General features: G+C 38.7%; 1 protein-coding gene across 2 annotated transcripts; it reads left to right on the forward strand.

Annotated features, from left to right (window-relative positions):
• The first annotated feature begins 1671 nt into the window (after positions 1 to 1671).
• Positions 1672 to 22739, forward strand: LOC130911228 (serine/threonine-protein phosphatase 5-like). Of its 2 annotated transcripts, none has more exons than XM_057829060.1 (13): positions 1672 to 1768; positions 13651 to 13892; positions 14730 to 14877; positions 15050 to 15171; positions 15244 to 15309; positions 17773 to 17871; positions 17943 to 18048; positions 18132 to 18274; positions 18392 to 18479; positions 21273 to 21313; positions 21388 to 21566; positions 21644 to 21725; positions 21808 to 22738. In XM_057829060.1, the coding sequence occupies exons 1-13, from the start codon at positions 1672 to 1674 to the stop codon at positions 21868 to 21870; spliced, it is 1476 nt and encodes a 491-aa protein (XP_057685043.1). In that variant the 3' UTR covers positions 21871 to 22738. The 2 variants fall into 2 exon arrangements, with proteins under 2 accessions (XP_057685043.1, XP_057685044.1); XM_057829061.1 differs by lacking the exon at positions 1672 to 1768 and adding an exon at positions 2004 to 2393 and having other exon boundaries at positions 21808 to 22739.
• Positions 22740 to 23543: the final 804 nt, after the last annotated feature.

Raw genomic sequence — 23543 nt, forward strand, 5'->3', positions numbered from 1 at the left:
AGCATTTTATGGCTGGTGCGACTTCTACTCACTCATGTGCAACTTATCGTCCGAAAAATAAGATATTTTTACCTTGTCTAAACTTTTGAAGGCAAATGCTCAAGTACATTTTGCACAATTTGCTATTCTCTAATAAGGCGCTGAACAGCTAATATTCAAGAATGGAACTATACAAAGCCTGGGGGAGTCACAGTAAGGTATGCAAGTAGATATACAGTATATAATTGGAAATGCATCCTTTTGTAATTTTTTCTCAATTATTCAAGAACTGAAATGTTGTCCTGTATCCTGGTTGCTCCTGACATTTCACCCAAAACCAAAATATGCCTACCAAAGCTTTTGTAAAAAAGTCCATGTGTGCATACATTTGTGAGGATGAGCACCTGCACTTTGTTTGTCCCCTTTACTCTGACATCTGTGGAGGCCGGCAGCTACCCGCTGCGCTCAGATGGCAGGAAATTTCCAGAGCAACATCCTCATGCCTGAAGGCACCTGGAAGAGGACCAAAAGAAATTTGTGTGAAGATGTTTGCAAGCTTGTTTTTTTTTCAAGTCATTTAACAGCATTTCAAACTGTAAATTCCCACCATGTACACTAATGACACGGTTAGAACTAACATTTTATCATGAGGTTGACTGCACGAATAACTCACATTCTCTTCTAATGCATTTAGATCAGCATTTCCAACCAGTATTGTATTACCCAATTTCACTTTATTGGTCCAAATTTTTTGATTTTTTTTTTTTTTTTTAATTAACAGAGTATCTTAAGAATCATGCACAGATTTATTACTTGTTTACATTTATGCTTAAACTAAGACAAGATCATCACTATTTTAATACAGTATACTGTTTAGAAAATTTTGTTTGGTGGTGTGCTATCATATTTAAGGCCAAAAGCGTGTGAAAGTTAGAATTAGATACTTACAAACAACAAAAATGTCTGGTAAATATCTTTAGTGCTCCCTGCTGGTTGATAAATAGAACTACTATTAAACAGGTTGTTTAAAAAAAAAAAAAAAAAAAAAAAACAGTTTCCTCGTCGTTCCCTGGAACCAAAATGTTACTTGCCTTTTTGGCCAATTTTAACCCACTATTATTAACTCAACCGCCGCCATTGACGACGCTAGACGTCCAATCCCTTTTGACCGGGAGGGAGCGACCTTTTACCCTACCCATTCAATATGGATTGGACGTATAGCGCTGTCAATGGAACCTGAAGATGGACTTCACAGCTTGTCTCCAACTTTAAATGAATTGGATGTCTATCGTTTTCAATAGCAGGCAATAGTTACGTAAATCGTTGTAGGGTGAGCTAATGGCAGATTTCCATGTCAGTAACGCTCCCTACTGGTTGATAACGCGCAATACAAAAGCATAATACGCAATTTACCTTTTTAGTTCAATTTTATTCCATAAATAATAATCAACACAGTCAATTGTTAAAATAAATAGACACTGCAATAGTAATATTTTACCAGAAGCCATCCTTTAGCGTCGTCTGTTGTGTTAATAAATGTTAGCTTGCACACGCATTCCATCTTAGTGAAATAATGCCTTCGGCTAATTTTGTTACTCTCTTCATCAAAATAAAACAAAGTTTAAAACAGCATGTTCAACGCGAGCAAGAAAACTCATGCCACAACTTTGCGACCTTTGCGACAGTCCGTCAATGGCGTACGCGTCGGATTACGGCAGCGTGAAGAAGATGGCGGAGGGAGTAAACGATGCCGAGCTGCTCAAGGAGAAGGCCAATAAATACTTTAAAGGTGAGCTGGCAACGCTGTCAAGTCGGCGGTCCGCGTCGGCGGCCGAAAGCAGACGACGGCGTTACCGGTTTTCGTAGAAGGGGGCAAAATGTCGGCTTATAAACGGCCCCGATCGCAGTCACACGTCAATATGAAGCAAAGCTAACGAGGCGCGTGAAGCCCATTCATTGGGCTCTTGTAAGCGGCTAGCTCAGGCTAACAGCGTCTTAAAGTGCTTGTGACACGAAAAAGCATGTTTATTTCATAATACACGCGGTATTTTATGCTCCTGAATGATATGGACCGCTTGGATGTGTGTGGAAGCGATCGCTATATTTATTTAGTTTTTTGAATCCCGCGCCAGGAAAATGAGTGACTTCCGGCTTCGGTCTCGCATTGAGGAGGAGGGCGCTGTGACGTGTACGGTAGAAGACGTCCTCTTCACGCTACAGTGTACTGTTGTGTATGAGGACGAAGGATTCAGCTGATTTTGCGGATTAATACTTTTATTTTTTGCATCACGCCAGCCAAACGGCTGCAGAAAAATCATTCTGTATGCGGGAGAGGCGTATGCGCCTTTTTGGAGTTTCAAAAGGTTCCCATTCACCGTGGATATTTACTGTGGGACCATTGGACTTACAAGGAAGTGAGTAAACATCTTGTTTTGTATTATGTCAAATACGAATACAGTGATTACAAAGTAAACACTATAAAATTCCTTTAAATAAAGGACTACTTACGTTTGATCATTGATAGGCATGTAAAAAGCTATCCTCACGCTCATTAGCAGTTAGCTGTTAGCACGTTAGCTACACAACAATTCCAGCCACCCTCCTCCAGGGAACGAACTGTAAATTGCTCTCCGCCGGGCGGTTTGCCGATCCGCAAAGAAACTCGACAACCGGGTCGTCGTGTCAAATAATCCAGGCTAGTTATGTGTGATTTTCCACTTCGAAGACTTTGAAACATCCCTCGGTTCGGGTTAGCATGTCGGCTAGCTGTCACTCCTTCTGGTCTGTTTACATTCTCCGAAGCCAGGGAAGGGAAATGACATATGTCCGATTTAGGTGTCATAAAATATCGTTCGGCAGGTGTGACAGTAAAGGTAAAGTCGACTGTTTTGACCATTATGGAGTAATTTTGCCATGTCGTCTTGAATAAATGGATTTTTATTATTTTATATTCCATTTAGCACAAGTTATTTGTCATGACCATGCCATTTATTTAGCAATTGGGGAAAGTACTTGGGTAAAAAGAATATCCTGTAAAAATATTGAAGTAAAGAGACAGAAACAATGACATTTTGCCGCTCTCTTCGTCACGTTTTCCTCATTGTGAATAGTTCCCCCTCGACGGGCTGACTGGTCCTTCTCAAGCCATTTATATAGCTATTGGGGAAAAATACTTGGATAAAAAGAATATCCTGTAAAAATATTGAAGTAAAGAGACAGAAACAATGACATTTTGACGCTCTCTTCGTCGCGTTTTCCTCATTGTGAATAGTTCCCCCTCGACGGGCTGACTGGTCCTTCTCAAGCCATTTATATAGCTATTGGGGAAAATACTTGGATAAAAAGAATATCCTGTAAAAATATTGGGAGTAGAGAGACTGAAACAATGACATTTTGCAGCTCTCTTCGTCTCGTTTTCCTCGTTCTGAACAATTCTCCCTCAATGGGCTGAATAGTAAAACCGATGAGCCTAGTCTACCGCTGACGTCATCCACCTGTTGGGGACGCTAAAGCCCTATAATTGTAGGTGTGGCTAACCGGCAGATTAAAAGACTAATTTCTCGTCATCTGCGCTTTGCTAAATTGTTGTATATGGTCGAATCGTCTCAAAATATGATTCTAATTCACATAATAATGCCATTTAAGACTTTTTTTCTGGTGTCGTATGCTCTTTAAACCGCGTGAGTCATTGTCGCACGCAAGTCAAGTTCACGTCAAAGTAAATTCGGTACCGTTTCGTTAGTTTGGATGCGTGGCCGTATGATTTGCTTAAGTTAAAATATAATTGATCTTACTCTGTATGCTTCGAAGTTGCTAGAATATTCATTGAATTAACGGAACCATCATGTGAGCAGCGTTCACTGACATAGCCTCGTCGTCAATCAAATGAATTTTATTGAGCGGACCACGCTTTAATGTGATGTTTACAGTAGCGGTCACCGAGCGTGGGGGTCTCGGGACGCAGGTAAAACATTTAAAAGACCCCCCTGTTAATCTAAACAAAAGTTTTGACTTGGAAAAAGTCATAATGGTATATGTAAATAAACTTCTTTCAAGGTAAATTCGTAATATTAAAGGAATAACAAACTCATTGTCTGCTATTTAAGGAAGAGGAGTAGTACAATTTTTTATTTTTATATTTTAATTTATGTAGTATTGAAAGTGTTTTTTTGTTTTGTTTTATTTTTTTTTTTGTATTGTGACAATACTAGTTTGTGCATTAAGAAATGACGCAACACTTTGTTATTTAATAGTCAACTAGAGGACCATTCTCAGAGCAGTCTTCCACCAAAGCAGCCAAATGCAAAGCATCGCCATTTTTTCTGACATCTGCGACATTTATGCGTTCTCTTCTCATCATACCACCTACCCTACAAATTTAAGTTATTTAGACTAATGTGTTATCCAGTTATCACCGACCTCTGGCACATTTTACTTCATTACCCCGCAGTTGAATCACCTGTTCTATTACATATTACTGCACCACACACACATAGACATAAGGAACTGAATACATAACCCCCGCCTTTTGTAGGTTTCACCCACTGGCGGATGAAATCATTAAAGCGATCGACGTACAGAAAGACTTGTAATTCTTGAAAGATAAACGTTATTAAGAGTTAGAATAATTTGACATTGAAACCCCTCTTGCCGTTTTCGTTTTATTACAATTTGTAAAATTAGTTTTAACTAGTAGGTCGCCATTGTTGTTGACGTCGCAGGGCAGTGACGTCAGTGTTACGCTGCCGGGCTTCCAGAGTATGACTAGCGACATAAATATGACATCTGTTCAACCCTTTCAATTTGACATTAATTAGCATGACCGCATTATTGATAATTCACAAAACAAGCAGCAGTATGAACAGGAAAGACGGGATGAGACGAGAGTATGGCAAAACCGGTGTTCTGTCTAAATGTACTACACCGGCGAAACGTCCTATAAGAGGCGAATTTGACACCCAAAGTACTACTTTCAGCTTCTTTTGTGTAATACTTTCAGCTTCTTTTGTGTATATGCATTAGAGCTGAAACGAATACTCGAGCAACTCGAGTAACTCGAGTTTAAAAACTGATCCGAGTAATTTCATTCACCTCGAGTAATCGTTTATTTTGACAGCTCTAAGCATCACGTTTTGCTCGGACTACTTTTAATGCGGGACAACGCGCTGATGTCACGTGCGTAGAGGAAGAAGCAAAAAAAAAAAAAAAAAAACTTACTGCAGCAGACAGCCGCTACAAACGACGCCGACGTTGCTAAATACTAGCCTGCACATGCTACGTTAGTTGCAGGTAGCTCTGATGAGTCTCATAGAGATCACATGTATGTTGAACTAGATGCACATTGACAGACTAGGCCGCGTCTGGGCAGCGTTAGCAAACAGCCGCCATCTTAAAGCAGTAGAGCGCTAAGCGCTAATAAAGAGCGTTAAGTGCTAATATATAAGATTAACGTTACTGTCACTACTAGCTGAAATGACTCACTGGCGTTAGTAAACAGCCACCATCTTAAACCAGTAGACGCCTCTGTTAAAATCAACAGTATTAAAAGCATTTTTGTTTTAAAATTTGTTGTGTTGCTTATTTAGAAAGAAGCAGCCATATGAAGCATTCGATTACTTTTTTAATGAACTGGTAGCAGTAAAAACATAGCATCACATCACATAGCATCCTAGCCAGACGCTCTGATCTCTTCTTCTCCGCATTATACGTACACACTCCTACAGCGCCACTCACTGGCCTAACTGATATTGTCACAACACAAACATTGCATGTGTCTGTAAACCAGTACTTCTCAAATGGTGGGGCGCGCCCCCCCAGGAGGGCGCAGAGCGATGCCAGGGGTGGCGCGAGTGACCTCGGGAAACATGCTTTTTTTTTTTTTTTTTTTTTCTTTGGCCGTACTAGAATAAAGTGTACTTGCACATCCACTCCGTGGGTGGCAGTGGCGCTCTCATTTTCAAAGTGCGTGCAGTATTTTTGAAGGTAAGCAAGAGCACATGGAAGAGACTCATGTAGAGCTGGACTCACGCTGTGACCCACTGTCTTCTCCGGTTCTCACGTGTCCGGCCGAGAAGTGCCGTTTTCGGCTTGGGATCGTCACGACCACCGCCCTCACCTACGGTTCTCCCTCGGCCGCCGAGAATGCGCTTTTTTCGGGCCGTTTGCCTTTTGGCTTTGACTTTTAATATAGTGGGAAATGAGGAAAGACCACTGTTTGCTGAGTCTAAAAATGATTATAGCGGAGAGTCTGAAGCCAAATCAGTTAAGACGCCACTTAAAGACATTAGACCTCAATCTCATTGATAAGCCGCTTGATTGTTTTTCAGCGAAAACGTGCCGAATATTCCCAATTGTCACAATCGTCCCGCTTTGTCAGTGTTATATCAGTAAACCAGTGATCACTGTGGTGAATCGGCGAAAATAAAAACTTTCCTTCTGTCCAAAGACACTTTTTTCCCCCTTCTATTCAGTTTTGTTTTTTTCGGTCAGATTTTTTTGGCATGTTGTCTTGAAGAGTAAATGTTTCTAATCAATTTGAATTTGTTATTATTTACTGATTTTATTACATTTTATTTTTCAGTATCAAATGGTCAAAAATGTACCTTGAGTGTATTTTTACAGTTTGGATGTGACTTTTTTATTTATTTATTTTTACTTCAGGCAAATTGATACGCGTTAAGTCTTTTCTGTTACAAACAAAACAATGTTAATAAAGTTATACTTTATTATAAGTTGATCTATGTTACTTTTTTCTTTAATAGAAAAAAAGGACACAATGTTAGGCTGAGGCGTACTTATAATAGTACTGTTTACAGTGGCGGCAGAGAGTTTGGGGGGGCGCGAAACATTTACGTCTTCCTTGGGGGGGCGTAACAGAAAATAATTGAGAAGCACTGCTGTAAACCAACAGAATCGGCTTTACAAATAAGGAAACCTTATTATTTTGCTTCATCTACATCAAATTGTAATCAATAGAAGAATTTATACTAATGCTTCGTCGTAGCTCCCAGCTAAGGTATACTGGACTGTCTCAGGAAATTAGAATACACAATATTCTAATTTTTTGAGACAGTCCTGTGTATATATACAGGACTGTCTCAGGAAATTAGAATACACAATATTCTAATCTCAGGAAATTAGAATATTGTGTATTCTAATCTCAGGAAATTAGAATATTGTGTATTCTAATTTCCTGAGACAGTCCTGTATATATACACAGGACTGTCTCAAAAAATTAGAATATTGTGTATTCTAATTTCCTGAGACAGTCCAGTATGTATGGCAAAAGAATATGTGTAAATGTTTTCTCCGCGAGCTTTTGAAAAATAAACATCTTTGCGAAAGTGCACTTAAGTGGAAAGAAACTTCATCCCATTCACGTTCAAAGACTGATATTTATATGCAAGTTAAAAATAGCTCTGTGAGAAGTGCATATAATTAATAAATTTCATATTGTTTTAATAATAAGTAATAATAATAATAATACATTCTAAATTCATATAATTTAAAAAACAACAAATTGAGATGACATTAATATCAACTAATACATTTTAAACTAGTGCTGCAACGATTAATCGATTAACTCGAGTATTCGTTTAGAAAAAATATTCAAATTAAATTTTGTGCTTTGAGTATTCGTCTAATTAAAGTGGCGTTGTAATGGTTTGTTTTGAAAGTGTTTACATTTAGTTTATTGATTAGGGTGGATATATTGCCCTCTTGTCAGCCTCATTTCACATGGCTGAACCCAACTTCCCCCTGTTAAGATCAGTTTTTGTTTGGGCTAATGTTTTTTAATGCCTTTGTAATTTAGTTTTTATGTATATTTAGCCGTTTTTTGTGGGAATAGGAGTCAGAACCATTTGTTAAAAGCATTAGAATTTTTTTTTTTTTTTTTAGCATTTTATAGCATTTAAGCTAGCAGACTTTTGCTATCTAAGTTAGCCAATTGTTATTTTGCTGTACGTTGATCCTCATTTATTTATTTTTTTATACCATTTGAGGCTCAGTTAGGTATTTTGATTTTTCATGTTCCTTATCCGATTACTCGATTATTCGAACTAACTGGTTCATCGATTAATCGACTACTAAAATAATTGATAGCTGCAGCTCTATTTTAAACTATAAATGTTTTGACCCTGCCTTTTTTTTTTTACCCTGCCTCTTAAAAGAATCGGAATCGTTTGGAACCAGAATCGTTCAATTTCAAACGATGCCCAACCCTACTAATGTGGTCAATGGATCAACAATCTGCTTTAAAGCTACCACAAGAAAACACAATGCTTAAAAGTATAAGAGGGAAACACATGCAAAAAGTATTTTAAGGCAATGAAAATAATAAAAGACTCAATAAAAACGCAAACAGTAAGTACTCGCCGCTTTTACCCAATGTGCGCATGTGTTGGACGTCTCGCTGCGTAGCAGGAATTGCAGAAGACCGATAGTGTTCGTCTAATAAGTGATAAACTATGTCATCACCCCGAGCGTCCATTGCGTGCATAAAGCACGGCACCCTCCGTAGGTCAAAATCATTGGTAATGTTTTATGTGTTTCTAATAACATACCGTATTGGCCCGAATATAAGACGACCCCGATTATAAGACGACCCCCTCTTTTTCAAGACTCAAGTTTGAAAAAAGACTTTTTGAACACCAAATTAATTTTTATACAGAAACGACCACGGAAAGCTTTTCTCTGACTGTGAGCATTTTTTAGGCGATCTTTTTGAGCTCTACATCTCCGTACATTACACTCTGTGACACCATATTTCACAGCCGCTTTGCAGTTGTTTGAAGACACCGCCTCATTTATCACCATCAACTTGAAGTTTGCGTCATAACTTCTCCTCAGCTGCCGGTGTTCTGCCAAAATGTCCTACATCGGCGAAACGTCCTACATTAGTCGAATTTGACACCTAAATTACTACCGTGTGCTCTAAACTTGTTTTGTTTAGATGCATACAGGAATAACGTACTAAAGAAATGCCTGCAGAAAATACTTAAATGTAGTTATGTCAAATAAGGACGGTTTAAATACGCTACGTGACTAATGTGGTCAACTGCTTCAAAGCTAACACAAAAAAACACAATGGTTAAAAGTATGAGAGGGTAATACATGCAAAAAGTATCTTTGAGGCTGTGAAAAGGTTCTAAATAACTAAATAAAAACAAAAATAGTGAGTACTCGCCGCTTCCAACCGATGTGCGCATGCGTGTGAATGCATATGCAAGCGCCCTGAGCATTGTGTAGGACGTTTCGCCGCGTAGTAAGGAATGGCCAAACACCGGTTAACCTGGCCAATCTTCGACCCACTTTTCTCCAAATTGTCGCGAAGTTTCTCCATTTTCGGTTATCTCTTCTATTACCGGTATTTTCTTCTCTTTTCCTTCTTACCACTTTCTTCTTCGTGTCAGGGGTTCGCTTTGGCCGCCCGAGTCGCGTTCAGCATTCGATTCATTGATGACTGGCGCCATCAAGCGTCGTGAATGGGTATATGTCTAGGCCGCAGTTTTTTTTTTTTTGTTTTTTTTTTTTTTTTTTTAGGCCGCAGTTATAAGACGACCTCCTCTTTTTCAATCTTATGTCAGTGCAAAAAACATCGTCTTATATTCGGGCCAATACGGTATTTTATTAAAAGAGAACAATTGTGGCTTATTAGAGCATACAAGTCCTTAAGTCCGAGGTTCCCTTTAAATTAGTCAGGGACTACACAATGGACGCATGATTTCATAACTAGTACAGAAGTCTCATTTTAAGGTAGTTCGTCATTGACAAAATCACCATATATTGGCCACATTATTGGTTATATTTACATCGCCAAAATTTCTTTAATCCGATTAGCGTTAAAATTATGATCGGATGCACTGTGTTCATGCATCAGAACATCAGTCGGAACAAATTATTTTGACGTGCGCAGATTGATGCTGTGTTCATGTGGTGTCATAATTAAGCTAAATACAGTAAGTAGCTAAGTTTTTAAAGAAGATTTATCATCACTTTGCACATTTTTTTCACACCGGCATAATAACGTAGTGTACACATTTTAAAAATCTTATTTTTGAACCAAGTGTTCGCTAAAATGTTCAGTTACAAGAAACACCTATTGTTTGGATTTTGATGCATTCTCTTTTTGTTGTTGTAAATGAATTAATTGGTCTGAAACAGTTTTTCCCACCAACAAACCAAAATGAAGTCCATGTCTGCTATGTCTTTTTGCTACAACTACAACAAAAGCACATGAACAGGACGTACTCGTAATTATCAATGTGGTAAGGTTAATCTTTCCCAAAGCCTGTGAAGGCTGCATGACCAAATATAACAGGAAAAAATAGTAGTAGAAGAAGAGAAAGCCCTAGTGACATCCATGTCAACAAAACATTGTTCATTTAGACATTAAATGTTAGCATTATTGGGTGTATTTTTCCTATTTTTCCGCCATCAAATCGTTCAACACTTTTAAGAGCTTTTAATATTTCCAGCAACGTGTTCGTCTCATATACACGCCAGTTTAGTCTTGCGCAAGTTGCGCTTACTGCTTCTGCTAGCTTCTGGAATAACAGAAACGCATATACCGTATTTTCGGACTATAAGTCACAGTTTTTTTTCATAGTTTGGCAGAGGGTGCATCTTGTACTCTGGAGCGACTTATGTGTGATTTATTACGGTCGGGTCAGGCCGACTTCTCTCTGGCTAACTTCTTTTAAATAAATATAGCTTATTGGCCTGAATATAAGACGGTGTTTTTTTGCATTGAAATAAGATTGAGAAAGAGGGGGTCGTTTTATATTCGCGATCTAGACATTATACCCATTCACGACGCTAGATGACGCCAGATATCATTGAAGCGATGATGTTCTGTGTGATAGATCTCAGCTACTCTCCCCATTCATGACGCTAGATGGCGCCAGATATCATTGAAGCGATGTTCTGTCATGACAGAGCTCAGCTACTCTCAAGTTGAACCAGTTTGCATTATCTTATTGCAATGTTTTTCCTTATTCAGATTTATTTCAAGACTACAGTTACAGTTAGACTTTGATGGTTAATGCAGTTATTGCAATTTTGTTGTTTTATCACAATAGATTTATTAGGTTTATTTACATTTCAAAAACCAGAAGCCATTCATTTACGAATGTGATTGCACTTTAGTTTACATATTTAAATGTTCAGATATTAAGATTTGAATTAGGCAAAATAACATGGTTTTTCTCTCAAATATATTGTTATAATCATTTGTTTCAGATGTACTGTAATTATTTTCTGTATAAAAATGAATTTGGTGTTCAAAAAGTCTTTTTTCAAACTTGAGTCTTGAAAAAGAGGGGGTCGTCTTATAATCAGGGCCGTCTTATATTCGGGCCAATACGGTAAATCGCACCGGAGTATAAGTCGCATTTTTTGGAGGTGAAGTCAGTATACATCACGCCTAATGCAATCTTCTGATATGCTTGCAAGCATGAACAGTTGTTTTTCACAGAAACTGCTGATAGTTAGTTTTGCCTCAGATAATCATGGACTTTTAACTGCCAACCAACAAGGCTCATGAACTATTTTGCAAGATCCGCAGGAAGAGTTGATCACTAGGGTTGTTCCGATCATGTTTTTTTGCTCCCGATCCGATCCCGATAGTTTTAGTTTGAGTATCTGCCGATCCCGATATTTCCCGATCCGATTGCTTTTTTTTGCTCCCGATTCAATTCCAATCATTCCCGATAATTTTTCGCGATCATATACATTTTGGCAATGCATTAAGAAAAAATGAATTAAACTCGGACGAATATATACATTCAACATACAGTACATAAGTACTGTATTTGTTTATTATGACAATAAATCCTCAAGATGGCATTTTTAACATTATTAACATTCTTTCTGTGAGAGGGATCCACGGATAGAAAGACTTGTAATTCTTAAAGGACAAATGTGACTTTGTATATTGTGACTAAATATTGCCATCTAGTGTATTTGTTGAGCTTTCAGTAAATGATACTGTAGCCATGCCCAAATGCATGATGGGAAGTGGAACCATGACTGTGCGTAGTGCTACCAATTGATATATCTTCTCTGCGTTGGGATATAACATAGGGTGTTAAGAAAAAGATCAATTACTACCTTGCTTCCCCACATTGCTTCCCACGATAGCTCTAATCGTAGGGAGAGGGATTGTAAGGCTTTAGCCAATTAAAAAAAGGCTCCAAAGGCTTCCAAGATTCACTCTACTCATTTTATGCTGCCTTTTAGCTCTCTATATAGGTAAAATGGCGCCATTACAGATTGAGTGCGGCAATGCGTGAGTGGGTTGTGCAGCGCATGCGTTAATTGCGTTAAATATTTTAACGTGATACAATTTTTAAAAAATTAATTACCGCCATTATCGGGATAAATTTGATAACCCTACCTTAAGCCAAAACTAAAGACTCTGGATGAGTGTAACATATTATGTCTGTAACGTGAAATACAATTAGAAAACGATTTATTTAAAAAATATACTGTATATGTCAAAAAAAGGCATGTCCGATATTTTTTTGCCGAGTCTGATACTTTGAAAATGACGTGATCGGACCCGATTGATCGGCATCATCTCTATTTATCACCAAACAGACACACCTCCTTTTAAGTACAGCATATAAGCAACGCCGAGCTCTCTGTTCGGTGTGCATTTATCCACACAGCTTTTGTTCTGTCATTTAATGCAAACAGAAATTTCTGAAATTAAAACTGAGCAGTAATGATCGTTTGCCTCCAGTCTTTTTTCATCAATCCAGTCTAGCCGTCTTACCTGAATTGAAAACGAACACTCGGATGACCTGAAAGACTGCTTCGAACAGGGGAAATTTATTTGATAGAATCCAGAACCAAGATCGGACATGTCATCTTGAAAGGCATTTTAAAATACAATAGAGAACAACAGGCTGAATAGTTGTACGGTATGCAAACATTACATGACGCTAGAAGTTAGATCGGGCCTAAAAAATACAGCCCGACCCGACCGGCTCGCGGGTTTTAAAGCCCGACGCGGCCCGAGCCCGATCAATTACCTTGATTTGCTTGCTTGATTTGCACGAGCCAATCTATTGTGATAAAACAACAAAATTGCAATAACTGCAATAACCATCAACGTGAAGTCCAACTTAAACTGTAGTCTTGAAACAAATCTGAATAAGGAAAAACATTGCAATAAAATAATGCAAACTGGTTAAACTTGAGAGTCGCTGAGATCTGTCATGACAGAACATTGCTTCAGTGATTTTTGGCACCATCTAGCGTCGTGAATGGGTATAACGTCTAGAACGCGAATATAAGACGACCCCCACATTTTCAGTCATTTCAATGCAAAAAACACCGTCGTATATTCGGGCCAATACCCTTCATTGCGCATTTTGTGGCTGGTGCGACTTATACTCAGGTGCGACGTATAATCCGAAAAATACGGTACTGATATCACCGGAAAGGATGGATTGTTCCAAAATTTGGGAATAAAGTGTTTTCATGTGCGCCAATCAGATTACACAGTCGGCACAGTTCGGAATAGAATCTTGATCAGAATGGCCTGGATCATCTTAGAATATTGCGAAAGGGGTGTATACATGAAGCATTTTTATTCTGACCAGGCTTCTAATCCAAATAATAGTGTCCATGTAACCATACCTTTTGTAATTTTTTTTTTTGCAGATAAAGACTATGAAAATGCCATCAAGTATTACTCAGAGGCCTTGGAGCTCAACCCATCCAATGCAATCTACTACAGCAACCGCAGCCTGGCGTACCTGCGCACGGAATGCTACGGGTACGCCTTGGCGGATGCCACCAAGGCCCTCGACATTGACAAGAACTATATCAAAGGGTATTACCGCCGGGCCACCTCCAACATGGCGCTGGGCAAGTTCAAGGCCGCGCTTAAGGACTATGAGACGGTAAGACAGCCTAGAGAAGAGGCGAGGCCTCGTCTAGTCGATATACAGCTAATCCCCACACTTTGAAAGAGGGATTATGTGCTAATCCTGTCATGTCATGATGAGCGTGTGAGTTAGTGCTGCAACGATTAATCGATTAACTCGAGTATTCGATTAGATAAAAAGATCCGAATTTTGCTGCTTCGAGTATTCGTTTAATTAAAGTGGCGTTGTAATGGTTTGTTTTTTTGAAAGTGTTTGCATTTAGTTTTATTGATTTGGGTGGATACACTGCTCTCTAGTCTGCCTCGTTTTACATGGACAAATCCAGCTGCTCCCTGTTAAGAACAACATAAGTTAGGTTTTTTGTTTGAGCTAATGTTTCTTAATCCATTCGTAATTTAGTTATAGGTATATTTAGCCAATTTTTGTGGGAATATGAGTCTGAACCATTTGGAAAGAGCATTGTTCAAAAAAAGAAAAAAGTATTTCATAGCATTTAAGCTAGCTACTTTTGCTATGTAAGTAAGCGAATTGTTCTTTTGTTGTACATATGTAGATCCTCATTTTTTACTTTTATTTTTTATACCGTGTGAGGTCCAGCTCAGGTATTTTAATTTTCCATGTTTATCCGATTACTCGATTAATCGAACTAGTTCATCGATTAATCGACCACTAAAATAATCGATAGCTGCAGCCCTAGTGTGAGTGTGGGTGTCATGTCTACTATTTGCATTGTAAAAGTAATACTGCAATTTTTTTCTAAAGAGTTTGGTATTAAAGTGTTTTTGTATCATGTTTCTGTTGGATTTCAATTATTGCAAACACAAATTTAATGTCTTTTTTGTGTGACAACAGGTAGTACGCGTTCGACCGAACGACAAGGACGCGAAAATGAAGTACCAGGAATGTAACAAGATCGTCAAACAGAAAGCCTTCGAGAGAGCCATCGCTAGCGACGAGATCAAAAAGTCGGTGGTCGATTCGCTTGATATTGAAAGCATGAGTAAGTGTGAAAAAATTTGACTACTCATGCACAAAGAAACTGAGTCGTATAAAAGGAAAAAAATTCTGTGGAGGAACGGCTTAATTAAAACTTTGAGAGTGGGAGAAAATAGATGGTTGGATGGAGGCATGCATAAGCGTCATTCTCAAATGATACCACTGTCTTGTCGCAGCAATTGAAGATGACTACACGGGTCCCAAACTGGAGGACGGCAAGGTCACCTTGAAGTTCATGAAGGAAATGATGGACTGGTTCAAGGAACAGAAGAAACTGCACAGAAAGTGCGCATATCAGGTAAGGCGTCGCTGGTGGTGAAAAGCCATGAGGCTGACGAGTAAATATGGAATAAAATTTTGTCTTTTGCAGATTTTGGTGCAAGTAAAAGACCTTTTATCCAAACTACCAAGTCTTGTAGAAGTCACAATAGAAGCGGTAAGTTTGTCTTTATTTTTAGGTTAATAAGGACAACGAAGAGAAAGCACGTTTTATTCCTACTACCCTTCACATAATATGAAAAAGTAAACAGTGAACCCTCACACTTCGAGGTCTCTGCAATTGCGGTCTGAGTACATTGCAGAGGTTTGAAAATATTAATCGAAGAAAAAATATTTGTAAAAAAAAATTCAAACGAAGCACTGAAACGAGACTGAAGCGAAACATCACATCAACAACGAGTCTCAGGAAGCAACAAGAGCCTACACAGGGTGTCCCATGAATAAAACATAAAATCGAGGCCTGCGATCGATTACTTCGAGTAATTCGATTAGAAAAAAGATTGGAATCAAATTTTACTGCTTCGAAGATTGGTTTAATTAGTGACGTTGTAATAGTTTGTTTTGAAAGTGTTGCATTTAGTTTTATTGATTTGGGTGGATACACTGCCCTCTAGTGGGAACAATGAATGTGCCGTAACCAGTGAAGCTGAATCCAGCTGTTCCCTGTTAAGACCAACATAAGGTATTTTTGTGTTAGAGCTAATATCTTTATTTATGCATTCGTTATTTCGTTTAAAAGTGTATATAACAGTTTCAGAATTGTGGACATATGTGTTTGAACGATTTGTTTAGAGCTTTATTAAAAAAAAAAGGAATTAAAATGTGCAATGAGTCCATTTATCGCAAGGTAAATAAAAATGAGGGCGGTCATTTTCATGGCTGCGTTTTATCACCGCGTGCTTGCATACATTTGTGCGTGAGTGTAGGTGACATATGAGACTCCAGTTGTTGTGTCCAGATGTTTAATGGTCAACAACACGCCATAGAATTACAGTTCACAAATACAAAATAAGAAAACACATATATTAAACACTGTAAACGTTAGCATTGCTGCACTGAGACTAATGGGAAAAAAAGACAATCTACTTTAGCACGCTATAAAATATTGGCAGTCTTTTCCAAAACGCAAACTTCCTGATAAAAGGTGACACTTCAAACATGAAAAATCGCTGGTTGCAAATGTAAAAATAAGGGGGAAAAAACCATTAGTGACACCACAAGCAATGACGAAAAGTGCTTTTTGCGGAGTGTAAAGTTGTTAGCGGTTTAGCGAGCGTACTTCCGGTGAACATTTCAAAACAAAAGCACGCCACATTTGTCATATAAATAACGATTTCTAGAGTTAATCCCACATACGCCAGAATTAATACTATAATATATAATTATATATAGTAGTGTACTATAATAATAATGCTAGACATTTTTTTTTTTTTTTTTAATAAGAATTGTTTTGAATAATTTTGGAAAGGCATAGTCAGTGTTCTGAATCTGTTTACATTCCATTCTTTCGCACTAGTAAATGCTATCAGCTAAGCCAACACAATATATCGTTTGAACATGGCCATCGCAACGTGCACATGCGCAATAGTCACATTGCAGGACGTGCAATTTTTTTTTCTTTTTTTCAACATTTAAACTTTTGTTTTACTTCATGAACGCAGCAAGTGTGCAGATCCTGGATTAAACGGAGTTATAAAAATTAGGGCCGACAGCACCATTTTTCAGAGCATCGGAATTGGGTGAAAAGGATCGGGTTTTTATTTAAAAACAACATACATTCATGTTTTTCTGCTTAATGCTCGTACAGCACCGCAGTGTCTCACTCTCCCTCCTGCTAGGCAATGCGACCCAACTGTTTTTCTTCACTCTCCCTCCTGCTAGGCAACGCGACCAAACTGTGGTAACAGTGCAGCTATCCCGAACGGAGCTGTTCGAGTTATTTGGTGAAAATTTTCTCGTTTTAATATCGCAATATAATATCGCAAACTCCCCAAAAATGATAGAATGATAAAAATGATAGTTTTTTTTTCAATATCGTTCAGGCTTACTATCAGCATTTCACCTCAGTGTTCATGTGTGATTAATATTGTTATTTACATGTTTATTTGTATTTTAATAAATAATGTTAGTGTTCCAAAATGTTTTTGTGAAATAATAAGCGTCAACAAAAATAATATTGCTAAATTAGTAAAAAAAATAAATAAATAAAAAATTATTAGTCGACTACCGTAATTGTAAAAATAGTCGGCTGACTAATCGGGAGAAAATTAGTCGTTTGGAACAGCCCTACAGGAACATATTTTCTCCACACCCTTCTCACCTTTTTAACCCCTGACCCATTTTCATGCCTGGAGTGTACATTCCGTTGGTTTTGCATATGCGCATGCATGTACACATACAGGGAAATTCAGGGGGTACTCCACATCGCGGGTTTCACCATTCACAAGGGTTTCACAGCCTTCAATTCACTACGAAGTGGGAGAGTTCACTGTATTTTAACTTGTTCACTGCCATTGACAATGAATGGCAGCCAATGAGTTAGGGGTTCGGTTCCATCATTTATCATGTTAGAAATAAAATCCATACTTCTATTCTTCAGCTCTCAATGTTTTTTCAACAGGCAGAAAAAATAACAATTTGCGGCGACACGCACGGGCAGTACTACGATCTCCTTAATATCTTCGAGTTGAACGGCCTACCGGCAGAGAGCAATCCATATGTATCCTTTTTGACTTTCCATTTCAGGATTCTAAGCATTTCTTAAAATCTTCTTAACCGGGTTGAACTCAGCTTTTCAATGGTGACTTTGTAGACCGTGGCTCTTTTTCAGTGGAGGTCATTCTCACCTTGTTTGGATTCAAGCTGCTCTTTCCTGACAACTTTCATTTGCTTCGAGGTAAGCGTTTAGTAGTATAAGGTGCATCAGCCTGTAACACTTTGTGAATAATGTAGGATTAACTTAAGATGGCTGACTGGCAGGTAACCATGAAACGGACAACATGAACCAAATGTATGGCTTTGAAGGTGAAGTTAAGGCCAAGTACACCGCGCAAATGTTCCAGCTATTCAGCGAAGTCTTCCAGTGGCTGCCGCTAGCCCAGTGCATCAACAGCAAAATTCTGGTAGGTAGACCACTAGTACTTGTCCTTAAAGGGGCAGTCACGTCAATTCTGTATTTTGGCAGTGGAGCGTTTCATCCTAAGTAGTGAACAGCCAGAAACTGATTTATTTTGGCTCAGGTCATGCACGGTGGGCTGTTCAGTGAAGATGGCGTCACGTTGGAGGATCTCAGGAAGATTGAGAGGAACAGACAGCCTCCAGACTCGGGTACTCTGAGGGCAGTGGGGTGTGTTGGTGCGTTTAGATTGGTGGGTGGGTGAGTGTGTAGGTGTGGTCGTGTGTGTTTTGCGCACGGGAGGGTTTATGTACTGTATGTATGTGTATATTTATTTGTGCTGCAGTAGGAAGTGTGTGTTCGATGAGAAGGTGCGGTGGGTGGGTGATGAGAGATTTTGGTGAGGTTTTTGTTGGTTTCTGGTTTGGGTGTGCGCATGTATTTTTGTGGGGATGTCTGCATGGATGTATAAATTTGGGTATTTTTCATTACAGTTTTATTTCGTTTTACATTTTTTCTCAAATTCAGATAGTTATAATTAGAGGTGGGAATTCTGGGACACCTAACGATTCAATCACGATTATGATTCAGAGGCTATGATTCGATTATAAATCATTTATTGATTCACCCCCTCACCCTGGTTTTAATATTTTGTACATTAGTTCCAAAATTGTTCAAAAATCCTCTCAGGCTACAGCAAACTAAAATTTCAGTGTCAAGTTATAACTCAAGTCCCCATTCTGTATCAGGAGCTTTAAACTACAGTCAATTAATTTAATGTTGTGATTCAACCGTTAAAGTTGTTAAAATTGCTCCCGTTATTCCATAATTTCTAGGGGTGCACGATATCCATTTTTTGAAACGGATACCGATATCGATAACTTCCTGCTCCTCAAAGCCAATACCGATAATAAATATAAATTTTTTAAATGTATATTCACCCGAGGTTTTGAACACCTGGAGGTTTAAAAAAAATAATAATGGTGGATTCAACATAGATTTGTCTTTGATCTCACCAGAAGTTTCATAATGACATGAACATTATTATAATGAACAAAACAAAGACAAGAACAGTCTTGACTTCAAATAAAGTGTCAATATTTATTTTTTCAAATAAATATAATTTTAGTCAATCACAATCAGTTAGTCAATATAATTGAAGATGTGTTTCCTGAACAATGAGCACTCAACTAAAACATAAACTCAACAGGTATTGTGCTTTGTTATCAGATAAAAATATTTGGTGCTACAGGAGACTTTTGTGGTCTTGGTCCATGAAACAACTTTCTTAACCTGGGAGACAGGACAGCAAGCCTATCAATAACCAAAAGGCCTTTCAATAACTTACTAACTTATAACTAACACTGTAAACATTATATAGTAAGGTTTATCACTCATTCCTCATAACAAAAATATGGTAGAACAAAAATGAATAATGGCTTGCCTTATAATAATCAGTATAAACGGCAGTGAGTGAACCCATATTCAATAAAGTATGAGGTTTATTCTCTGCATAGTATAAAATCCTACCAAGCATGTTGACAGGACTAACATTACACGACAAATATTATATGTATGTATAGCATAGCACACTAGCTTGAGCTACTAGCCTTAAGCATTAGCTGGCTTCTATAACACAACAACTTATGAAGTTCTGTACATATGACCCTTCACCACCGAAGTAAACATATATTGCACATCCATATGTTATAGTAAACATAAATACTTACAGACATATATTTCCGAGGCGGAAACGTAAGTAACAGAAAGCATTCACGATTGTCAATGCTAACGGCTAGACACAGCACTGTGTAAAGTGACTTGAGTTGGTGGGCCAAATTATAGATGCAGCAAATTATTCTGACCGGCAGGTGGCCGCAATGCCCCGCAAATGGTCAACTGAATGATTTTCCCAGCCAGCGAGCACAGTTCATACTGTATTATCGGTCCTATTAATTATGTTATTGGATTTATTGGGATGACATCATAATTCCTATTATCGGACCAATAATTATCGTGCACCAGTAATAATTTCCCTTCTACTTTCGACATGTGAATGTTTTAAAACTGTTTCATCATTTAAAGATAGATTCAAGTCAAGATTTTGTCGATTTTGAAATATTTTAGATAAAAAGTTAATTAGATTCGCTCGGAAGGTTCGCTACAACAACCTTCCAGAGAGTCTGCTGCTTTAAGATGGCGGCTGTTTACCAACGCCGGCAAGTCTTGTCATTTCGCATCTAGTTCTCTATACATATTCTAACGCCGCCGTCTGTCATTTCGCATCTAGTTCTATATATACGTGATATCTGCCGTAGCATTATGTGGCCAAATGTTTGTAGCAACAAGCAACTGGGCGTTGTTTGTAGCGGCTGTCAGCCGCAGTCAGGAATTATTGTTTTTTTTTATCTAGCGGCATGAGTTGAACATGATATTTACTCTCGGTCCGTTCCTCATTGCGTCCCGAAGACGGCACTGACTGTATTTTAGTTCTGCTTTACCTGGTTTAATTAAATAATCAGAATTTGGATGTTTGTGAATCGTTCTCAAATCTTCCACGGCCGAATCGCGAATGATCCAAGTTCTATGTTCTACTCAATAAACTGAGAGCCACTTCTTGGATATTGATATACTTTATTCATTTACACAGGTTTGATAAACAGTTCTGAGGCTACTTCTGGTTCAACTAATTGCAGTTTTTCTTTGTTTTAATTGAGCCCCACCAGGGCGAAGTAACATCTCAATGTGACATTGAACTGGGCTGCAAGTTATTATTCTTAACAGTTTAAACTAGATTAGATACAATAATAGATTAATATTCACACTGAATCCTTGTCAATAGCATGCCCTTTATATGAGGTAAAAGCTCTTAAAAGTATTAGACTAAATGATTATATGGTGGATTTGATTTAAAGGTTACTCAAGAATACACGCCATAAAACTCATGAGTAAGTGTCATTGTCTGGAGGGCATATTACAATCTTCCTTTCATGTGTGACTTGCAGGTCCCATGTGTGATCTCCTCTGGTCGGACCCCCAGCCTCAGGTCAGCAACGCTCTAAACTCTTTACGCGTCTTTTAACATACTCCTCAGATGAATGAAGTTTGAGTTTTATGCAGAACGGGCGGTCGATAAGCAAGCGAGGCGTCAGCTGCCAGTTTGGGCCCGACGTGACGGAGCGCTTCTTGGATCAGAACAAGCTGGATTTCATCATTCGGAGTCACGAAGTCAAGGCGGAGGGCTACGAGGTCACTCACTCAGGGAAGTGCATCACAGTCTTTTCGGCGCCCAACTACTGGTGAGTAGCCTTTACCCCACTTTGGGCAATGGGGTCCTGACACCTCCTAACGTTTCTGGTCTTCTCCCGCCCCCTAGTGACCAGATGGGAAACAAAGGAGCTTTTATCCACCTCAGGGGATCTGATCTCAAGCCAGAGTTCCACCAGTTCACTGCCGTGGTCAGTATGGTGCATCTGTGTACTCCCAAAGATTCAGACCTCAGTTTGTGAGTCTCATTTTCCTCCTCCCTTTGTTTTCCAGCCTCATCCGAATGTCAAGCCCATGGCGTACGCCAACACGTTAATGCAGCTGGGGATGATGTAGACGTCCAAGGCAACCTGGAAGCGTCACACATCATTTCTCTCAGTGCGCCACGACTCCTCCATGGGTCTAAGAGAACGTCGAGGCCCAACCTCACTTTATGAGGGAGATTCCTTAGACTCACTCACCTGGTCCACAAGGTTACCACTTCCAAACTGGAAAACATTTGCTCGCTTCGTACATGAATCCAACACTCAGAATCACTGTTATGTCTCCTTGTTCTTGTTTTGTTTTTGTTTTTTTTAAACGATTGACATGGATCACCTTTCTGGTCCGTACCAAAGATGTGTAACAAATTGTCAAGGTTTCATTCAACAATGACGCTCAGCGTTCAACGCACGCGCACAGCTGGAATGGTTCAAGAGCAGCATGTTCATGAGTGTCTCCAAAAAAACAGTATGATATTTGTTTCCGTATTTTATTACTTTTTCAGGTATAAGTACGATCCCAGTTCGGAAAAAAAAGACTGACTCTGGGTTCACCGAGGTGCTGTTTGCTCTTTGTGACGTGTTAGCTAGAACAGATGTGCTAAACGTTTAATTTGCACTGCTTCTTCCAGAAGAAGATACTGCTGCTCCCCTCGCCACCATATTTTCAACCCGGCAGCTCATACACCGTCCCAAACTCTGAACCCAAACACCCAATATGTCACCCGGAATTGTGGAAAAGTCCGGTAGCACAGGCAACGTAAAACGTCCATAATGTAACCCTGTCTTGAAAACGCACAGCTGCATTGTATCATGACCCTCGACTTTTTAGGTAAAGAAATACACTTATGTGTATGTATATATACTGTATCATTTATTGAGATTCCATGTAATGTTTGGAGAAAAAAACTGAATAATAATAAAAAAAAGTCCTGATATTTTAGAAATGTGTTTTGCATCCTTAATTGTGGGGACAAAAAATATATATGGCGGAAAACACAGACGAGACTGAAAAAGCAGTTTCTGCTCTTGCACTCCTCTTTAAAAGAAACTGCTGTATTTTAAGCCAAAACAACTGTTGTGTTTGATAGAATGTCATAGCAGGTTCATCGCGCATTAAGCCCCCAAACTATTTTTAATTTGCCCGTTTTACCCTGGAAACCACCGTTTACAGACGTTGCACAACCGTTTTTGATACAACCCAGCCATGAAAACAAGGTAATTTAGTATTCAAGATGTCATTTTTATCACAATGAAAAAAATGGGGTCTGTAACTTAAAAGTGACGGATATCTACCTCATAACTATCGCTAAATTGTATTTTTTTTTTTTTTTTTTTTGTTACTGTCGCATTTTCCCCGATATGTTAGATGATGAATAATCGGTCCAAACAAATTTTTTTTAAAAAGTCTAGAGGGGTAAATATATGAAAAAGAACAGCTCGACCGCTCCTTGATGTCTGCGATTTCTGCATCGCGACCCTTGTCATATAATATTACCTTGTTTCACCCATAAAATCCCCCAAAAATCCAGCTGTGGCCATTCACCGCTGTGTCTTTACACTCACTGATACATGCGACATGGAGTTTTTGGATCGAAACATGGTAAGTACGCGATAATATCTCAAAGTCATGGCGTCTGTAATTCTGCTCTCGCGTGCTCTCGCCCCCAGATAGGGTTCTGCTGTTTCAAAAACATTAAAAATAAAAAAGCCCTCCTGTCCAAAATTTTTCTTCCCCAATAAAGTTGA

Source organism: Corythoichthys intestinalis, unplaced genomic scaffold (genome assembly GCF_030265065.1).
Source record: "Corythoichthys intestinalis isolate RoL2023-P3 unplaced genomic scaffold, ASM3026506v1 HiC_scaffold_23, whole genome shotgun sequence".
In the NCBI taxonomy this organism is placed as follows: domain Eukaryota; kingdom Metazoa; phylum Chordata; class Actinopteri; order Syngnathiformes; family Syngnathidae; genus Corythoichthys; species Corythoichthys intestinalis.